This window comes from Vigna radiata, chromosome 7, assembly GCF_000741045.1.
Source record: "Vigna radiata var. radiata cultivar VC1973A chromosome 7, Vradiata_ver6, whole genome shotgun sequence".
NCBI lineage: Eukaryota > Viridiplantae > Streptophyta > Magnoliopsida > Fabales > Fabaceae > Vigna > Vigna radiata.
In genome coordinates, this window is record NC_028357.1 from 4,540,153 (window position 1) to 4,549,008 (window position 8,856).

The window sequence follows — 8,856 nt, forward strand, 5'->3', positions numbered from 1 at the left end:
GTTTTCAAAAAGGTGAAAATACCAAACTTGCAGTGCTAAATCCTACTCGATTATTCTTTTCTATTGTTTTCTACACAGCAAATTCTCTCCTTTTGTTTGTGTACCTCAAAACATACATCAATTTCACACAAACCTGAATCTAACAATTTATTTAATCATTTTATTTTCTTTTAACTAAAATAAACTTGTTTGTTTGTGGATTTTATATATGTATTCAGAAATATACCTTTTTCACGTATTAATTTTTTTTACATTTATTCGATATTATTTTTTTCTCATTATTTTATATTAAACAAATATTAAAATATTTATTATTTGTAGGTATTAATTATCAATCACAAATTTTATATGTAAATACTTACAAACATAATACTTGATCTTTTGTTATATTTTTATCATCTTCATAAGTTTTATTGTTATGATTATTTAATATATCTAATAATGTAACTTGACAATATATATATATATATATATATATATATATATATATATATATATATATATATTTAAATTAGAATGTTGTTTAAATATTTGATTTATTTGTTTATCAAATTATGTAAATTTATATTTTAATTTTAACAACTATTTTATATATAATATAAAATAATATAATTGAACAATTTAATTGTACTATTTAAAAAAAAAATGGGTCAAGTATATTCACTTTGACTGTACTCCATAAATATATAAAATAAATTAAAAAAAACATAATAATGTATATTATTTTTGGGTTAAATATGTTTTTATTCCCTATATTTTGGGATGATTTTGGTTTTAGTCTTTCTTTCAAACTAAGGTACAATTTAGTCCTTCAACCTTAGAAAACTTTAGTTTTAGTCTTTTTACCAAATTTTTTTTTAACTTTATTTGCTTGAACTATGGTTTTAGTCTTTTTTACCAATTTTTTTTTTAACTTTATTTGCTGTTTCAAGCATGTTTCATTATAGCATTTGGATTGTTTACACTGTTTGACACATTTTTGCTTCAATGTTAACTGAGAAACGCGTTTGAAACCACAAATAAAGTTAAAAAAAAAATTGGTAAAAAGGACTAAAACCAGATTTTTCTAAAGTTGAAAGACTAAATTGTACCTTAGTTTAAAAGAGGAACTAAAATCAAAATCGCCCCAAAATATAGAGACTAAAAACATATTTAACCCATTATTTTTTAATGACGTGGATTATAAAATTTATAATTAACGAAAAAGTGAGTTGAGTTGAGTTAATTCCTTTTTAACTCAGATCACAATGAAACAACCTGTACAAGTAGATTTAGCTTACTTTAACATGTCTAAAAAAAAGTTGCATTTGCATTATTTATACCCCTTCATGCAAAGAAAATTAATTATCATTGTGTATAAATTACAATCAAAACATGTTTCTCTTGAGATATCATTTTTAGAAAAAAGTTCAACAAAAGAAATGGGATGTGAAGACTTTATCATTTATATAATTTTTTTAAAATTTATCCATTTCAATAAATGTAAACAAAAACGGCACCTACACATAACATAATAAATTTATCTGATACGATCACAAACTAAGATATTCTTTTACACACCTAAAATTTTTTCATTCATTTGATATTTTTTCTTATTTTTCATTTTTTTTTTAAAAAATACAAAAGAAAAGTATGTCATGATTCAATAAATAAATCCCAAAACACTTGATTCATAACACTTTAAAACGTGACAAGTGTCCAAAATGGCATAACAAACCATTTATAATGGTCTTGGTGAGTTCAAGAAGTTAGCTTATAATATATCCATCTTTGGGATTAACCACCATTTGATTAATTCTACTTTCCAATCAATAGTCACTGCACCACCAATATTATCTTTTTCTTATTGTAATAGAGAAAGTATGTTTATTTATGTATGATTAGAGGTGTTAAAATGGTGAACTCAACCTGCCAGCAAAAACCTTTTATCATTTTTTTCATCACCTTTTATTGTAACTGTTTATTACTTCTAATTATGTAATTGACAATGTAATCTTTTTAAAAACTAAAATATTATTCAAATGACTTAATTTATTTTATTTTCTAATTACATAACATCCTATAATGGTAAACTGTTATCCTAACAACCAATAACATCCTATAGTTGGTAACAATAGTAAATATATAGATTATTTACTTAGTTCTCTGTATTAAACAAATGCTTCAGTTAGGTATAACGAATACAATTATCATCTTAAGCTGTGCTTCGTTTTGCTAATAATTGATATCACTACTAATGTAAACAAAAGTATACCAGAATAACAATTGATATCAGTTTGAGCTATGCTTCAACCATTTGTAATAAATTTTGAAGCATATATATAATATTTATACAAAGTTTACATGTCACTATGTGACAAGGAACATCTATAAGTACAATTGAAAGTAATAAACAGAAGCACTGACCAGCAGGTGTTGGTAAGGATCCAGGGACACTTTGCTGAACAGCTTATGTTTGATAACCATCCATCTTGGTCAGGTATTTATAAGTAGGCAGCAGAAGCCCTTGCTAAATCTTGTGCAAGCCCTGGCCTAGAAATTATAGTCTTCCCTTTCACAAATCTTTTCCCAACCAAAAAACAATAAAGACCAATAACATATTTCCCCATCTGTGCATACAGTGTAAATGAGCTAAATGTGAGGAAAAGACGAACCATAGATTGCAGACAGTAATCATAGAAGAAATTTATCAACGCAAGATACCCTCAATTTGTAACAGGTTACTAGCACGCTTTACAGTAGATGAGTCAAGAGTGCTTATGGATTCCGAGATCTCAGAATTATTCTGTTTAACTATATGGACCTTCTTTAAATAAAGGAGTAAATTTCAACCACATTAAATTCTAAAATACCTATCTCAATTTTACCAAATCTATGGACAATTTGCATCAAACATATCGGCATTTTTTAAGTATTACGGCATATTTGGGAGATGAATGAACCATGCAAAGTAAAAATACGGAGGAAGTGGACGAAAAAGTGAATATAGGATGTTATCACTCAGCAATATGCACAATATCCCTCTATGAAGATCCACAATCTTGTCACCTCATTGGCATAGAATACAATCTCATTCCTCAAAATCTAGTATAAAAAGGATGAACATATTAACTAAAAGGAAGAACAGAGCTTTCCCTGGGTTCTGTGATGATCAAGCCATGGCTGGAGCAAGGAATGAGAAATAGCAAAAGAGGACGAGTGAGGGAATAATCCATGAATTTTGATTCAGAAGTACCTATATTCTGTGAATGAGAGCCCAGGAGGAGGGGAAGAGGGCAGATTATGATCCAAATAAACATACCCAAAATTTAACACTATCAAATAGCTACAGAAAATCCTTCAATGATGCACATACTGTAAAAAAAATAGTTGAGCAAGGTGTATCTCTTTGGAATTGTCAATCAAGCGGCCTCAAAAGTAGAAAACCCCATGACCAACTAACAATGTTCAGAGAAATCTTTTAAAAAAATCAGTATTTGAAACAATTTAAGTGCATGAAAAAGACAAGAAAAAAATAAAAAATGAAAGCCGTCGAAATGGCCCATACCCCATCCGTAAGATAGCTTTATCATTCAAGTCTCTCCACTTTGGGTCTTTGTGGTCCGAGTGTTTTAAATTCCGGTTGTCGACGCAGTTGTAGAGACCAAGAAATCTTTGATCTTGCAACCACAATTCTAGTACAATGAGTCCCCACTAACACCAACAAGGCAATGCTATCAATAACAGATGCACAAAATCTAATAGAGTATAAGCACGAGGCACTTGCATCAAAGCACTGACGATAAATGTCCACGTAAGGAAACTTAGTTTGCAGCTTTGCTCTAAGCAAGCATGCGCAACTTTCATGAAAGCCCACGAAAACTTCCCTCCAACAAAAAATACGAAAAACAAATTGAAGAGAAAATGCTAGGACTGGGTTGACAATCATAAACCGATAGTCAAAAACGCAAATAGTTACATGAAAGTCATACTATAATGATTATCATTATTCTATCATGACTTCTTAATTTAGAAAAAACAGCTGCAAATCCCATATAATTCACGAACCCCTTGGTTCATCTTAGGTAGCCGAGTTGATCAGCCTAATATTATCATAAACATTTTAATATAAGGAGAATAAAAGGAATTATACAGAAAGACAACATAGACAACTCATTATCCACAAGGAAAGGCTACCATGGAGTGAAAACAATGAAACTCATAGAACACTGCTCGAAAGAAAGGCAAAGCTAACTGAGACTTTCAAGAACAAGTAAAACATGCCTGTCTCCAAGACCAAAAATTGAGTATCAAATTTAAGCATATACAAGCAAATATCTAACAGATTAAAGAAGGGACTGAGAAAATCTATAAAAACTATTTAAAATATCAAAATCAATAGCTTTTTCTATAGATTAATTTTCTTGATTTATGTAGCCAATCACGCCTAGTAGGAACAAGTTTCGTAGCTGTTGTATTGACATATAATGCAATTACATTCCACAAACACTAGTACAAAAAGGAAGAACTTTTTAATGTAAAGGAAACAACAGTCGTTTGCAGGGTTCTTTATTGATAAGCCATGCCTAGAGAAAGGAATGAGATTAGTCTATGCAGAAAGTGAAAAAGAGAATATCCCATGATTATTCTATGCATGAGTGCCCAAAGTTCTATAGTAAAGGAAGAGGGTGTTGGACAGGATAGGAGCAGCTTGTTTTGCAACTAAACATACCCACAGTTCGACTTCCGTAACAAAACTTTGAAAAACTGAATAAGAAAAAACAATAAAATGGTAAAAGTGGTATGGATTAATTTATCACCGTGAACAATGACTAACATCATTGGGACCTTAAGCGCATACGAGGTGGGTATTTCCCTCCAAACATGATTTATTCCATACCAAAAGTGGTATCACTAGGATTTGAACCCTGAATCACTTGGTTAAAGGACACGAGTCACTACCACTTGTGTCAACCAATGTGGTTTCTCACAATCTTTACTAATGCATGTACGAAGAATGTTTGTGAATGTTTAAGTTAAGGGGAAACCGAGAGAAAAATATGGGGTAGCAGCAATAAAATTTGACAATAAATGAGAGCGGTCACACAAGAAAGAACAACATACAAAACGATTAATTAATAATACAAGGATTTATTGGTGTGTTACCAATTAAGAAAGGATGATAAAATTCAAATAAGGTAGTTTGAATATGGGAAAAATCTCACTGGCAACACCAGTAAGGAATAGTTGCATGGTCTTTGGTGATGAAAAGAGAGAGAAAGACCAAAATAAAACATTGATAAAATTGTTGAGAGCAACCCCATGATGACTAACATTCCTGAGAATTTGGCCTTTAACCAAGCCCAATAAGAACGAGTGAATCCATACAACTGACTTCATTTGGTAGGATAAGGAATGCCATCTAAGTGAGTGAATCTCCAACATTAGAAAATAAATTATAATCATAAATCATCAAAAACCACATTATATACTCAATATCAAGAGAAAAGATAACTTGTCAATTATATGATATATACATAAATAAGAGTTACGGATGACTTTGTTTTTTAAAATATTTGGAGACTTGCCAAGTGAGGTTTATGATCCCTGTTCCCATATCTCTATACTGTGGAGAACTTATGCTCCTCTTCCTCATCTCCCACAGGGTAGCAATCCATAAGCTTTAAGGCCTCTAATGTGATGACAGAAAATTGACATGCAAATACATAGACAGTAAAATAACCATGTAGAAACATGAAACAAGGAAACTCAATGTGAAACATTGTCATAAGATGCATGATTTTAATGAAAAGGCCAACAAGAACTGCCTGCACCACAAATGTGAACCAAAACATGGAGAGGCAAGCGAAGTGAAAATATTTACAGAAAGCATTTAAGTTCTACCAAATATTATATATTATGAGCACCCCGTCATGAAAACTAACTCTAGAAATTTGCATGCAAACTGCCGATGGTTCATGATTTATTAATAAGTTGATCCTAAACTGCAGTATGACAAGCCCAAAAACAGATATTTAAAATAAGTGGAAGAAAAGGAATTAGCCAAGAAATATAACTACTACCACAAAGATTATCACAGGGAAAGGCAATCATGGAATGAATATGATAATAGTTGCAGAACACCACTTTAGCCATCAAAGACAGTCAAGAACAAGTATAACCTGCCTGCCTTTGGCAACAAAGGTTGAAAAGCAACTAATTTTTAGATTACAAAGGGACATGAGCTTTCCACTTCCTAAAAATACTATCATATTTGTCTCTTGCACTTCTACCTTCTTTATAGAAGGCATCCTTCAGGAGTGTCATTGTAGATTCATACACCTTGATCCTTCTATAAAGCACATCCTCAGCCAACCTCTTAACCTCCGAAAATCTACTCAAGTTACAAAGTCCAACTAGCATGGCATTCGCACTCTCGTCAAGCGGCTTGACATGATTTTCAACAACATAACTCCAAATTTCATGCGCTGCTTCAGGATCATCACATTCAAACAACATTGCAATGGCGGCAGCACAGTTAGGGCCGGTAGGGGGCCACTCATTCTTGATCATCTCGGCGAAGAACCTCCCCGTCTCACGCGCCTTCTTGTTCTTCACCAAGCACTCAAAGATCATGTTGTAGGTAAGGGAGTCCGGAAAAGCGCCATGGAAAGCCATCTCATCGAGCAGGCGAATGGCGTGATCAATAGCAACATTGTTGCAGAGCAACCCAATCATGGCATTATACATGATTAAATTAGGCACTAACTCGCCACTGACCATCACATCCCACATAGGGATAGCGTGATGGGCGTCGTTTCGCTTGACAAGAACGTCAAGCGCGTTGGTAAAGAATTTCAAACCTGGGAAGCAACCATGGTCCTTCATAGCCTGAAGGAACCTGACAACATCATCCATAAGGTCAGCGCTAAAGAGGGTCATCAAAAACGCGTCGTAGGCAGCAACATTGTCCTTGTTCCAGCCAACTTGAGCCACCATATCACCAAACGTGATCTTAGCTTTAGCAGCATTGCCTTCCTTTTGCCACCCTTCGAGAAGAATGGCAAAGGTGTCGCTGTCAGGCGACACCTTCGCCTTGATGCTCTCGAGAAACTCGACGCCCACGGATGTTTGGTTGTCCTCGCAGCAAATGGCGCTGAGGAGCGAGTTAACAGCCACCACGTCCTGCTTGACGCCGTACCTGTCCATGACGTCGAAGCTCATGACGGCCTCGTTAAACCTACCGGCGGCGGAGTAGCTATGGAATACGGAAGCGAAGGTGGAGAGAGAAAGCTTCTCTTCCTGTTTCATGGACCTGACGGCGTCCCACATGGGCTCGAAAAGCTGGTTTTTACCCAGCAGGTCGACCATCAAGTTCCAGGTATGAGCCGGGTGCTTTTTGCCTCGCCCGGCCCACCGGAAGAACTTGACGGCGGAGGAAGGGTAATTGTAGGAGAGTTTCAGGACCTCTTTGACGAGGTCCTCCTCGGGATCGATTCCCGAGGAGGAGAGGGCGGTTTCAATGTCGTGAGGGGAGGCGCGTGTGAGGATGTCACAAAGGGCACGAGCGGAAGACGATACGTTGGGCGCGTCGAGGTGGGAGGGGAATTGGTTGGGTTTGGGAATTGGGGACTGTTGAGGTTTGTTAGGGTTTATGGATGCGTACTTGAACCCCCTCGACCTTGCGGGGTTTTCAGCCACAGCCTCCATTTTACGATTCATGGACGAATGTTTCCGGTGATGAGCATCGGAAGGGCTCTTCAAGAATACTTGAATTTTGCGTTGAAACGGTGGAAGCAGTGGATTGGGTTGACGAAGGAAATTGGAAGGAGTGAATAGAAAAATGGGAATTGGAGATTCGTTGTGAAGAAGAGAATGGTGTGGGGTTTTGTGTTAACACACTGTTTTGGATTGGTTGAGTGCAGTGTTCAGAGTGACTCGCGGCAAGGAAGAAACTTGAGTTTGTTGCAACAGAGAAGCTGCAGACTTTGGTGAGCAGAGTTGAAGTGTGATCTGAATCGATACATGCACGTGCATAGAAATGGGCCTCTCTTATGTAATGGCCCAAATTTATTACCAGAAGGGGTTGAGGGCTTTTTCCTACATCACCACACCCTTCTCTTCAATTTCTTTTATTTCAAAAGTAACTTTCAGTAAATTTCTTTTTTTACTTTTCCCTTATTTAATCTAGGTTAAAAGCTCTTTTTGGTCCCAATTTTGGTTCAGAAAATTTGTTTTGGTCCCTGAGTTGAATTTGTGTTCAATTTCGTCCCAAAGAACGAATTTAATGTTCAATTTGGTCATTTTCATTAACACTGTTAAAATTGTTAACGGCAAGGTGTCCAACTCTGCAACTGCTATGTGAGGTGTCAGTTTTTTGCTAACTAGGAAACATTTTCAGTTGGAATTAGAATTTTTTTAAAAACTTAGAAAGGCAAAGTGGGAACATTGACCAGCTTTGACTAGATGGACGTGCCAATGGGGTCTTGACACATGTCTGCCTCTTTCCCATCCAAAATTAGGGTTTGCTTGGGGAAAAGGGAAAAGGTTTCCTCCTTCACCGTCAAGAGCGTAGAGCGAGAGGGTTTTCTGATACCATTGGGTTTATTGTGTTCTGTGGTTGTTTCTGGTTTGCCAATTTTTTGCTTGCAAGTCGCGAATGGAGAAGAGTAACAGAGGGGCTTGCAGCGACTTTCGTGATGTTGGCATCGCAGCGGCAGTGAAGGCTCACGACGACAAGGAGGTCGTGCTTTAGTGTGGTGACGCAAAAACGATTTGGGATGGTGCTGCGATGAGGTTGACGACGGCCTACTGAGGTGATGATGATGGCTGCACGATGGTGGAGGTTATGGTGGCCTGAGAGTTCGAAGACGACTT

The 8,856-nt window shown here is 35.7% G+C and overlaps 1 protein-coding gene across 7 annotated transcripts; it reads right to left on the reverse strand.

Moving 5' to 3' along the window:
- Nucleotides 1-2,250: 2,250 nt before the first annotated feature.
- LOC106768952 (pentatricopeptide repeat-containing protein At1g77360, mitochondrial-like) lies at nt 2,251-8,030 on the reverse strand. Of its 7 annotated transcripts, none has more exons than XM_022782903.1 (3): nt 6,273-8,030; nt 3,548-3,693; nt 2,251-2,609 (listed from the first exon to the last, which is right to left on the reverse strand). In XM_022782903.1, the coding sequence occupies exons 1-2, from the start codon at nt 7,699-7,701 to the stop codon at nt 3,569-3,571; spliced, it is 1,554 nt and encodes a 517-aa protein (XP_022638624.1). In that variant the 5' UTR covers nt 7,702-8,030; the 3' UTR covers nt 2,251-2,609; nt 3,548-3,568. The 7 variants fall into 7 exon arrangements, with proteins under 7 accessions (XP_022638624.1, XP_022638626.1, XP_022638625.1 ...); XM_022782904.1 differs by lacking the exon at nt 2,251-2,609 and adding an exon at nt 2,969-3,162; XM_022782902.1 differs by lacking the exon at nt 2,251-2,609 and adding an exon at nt 2,969-3,242.
- Between the last annotated feature and the right edge of the window lie 826 nt (nt 8,031-8,856).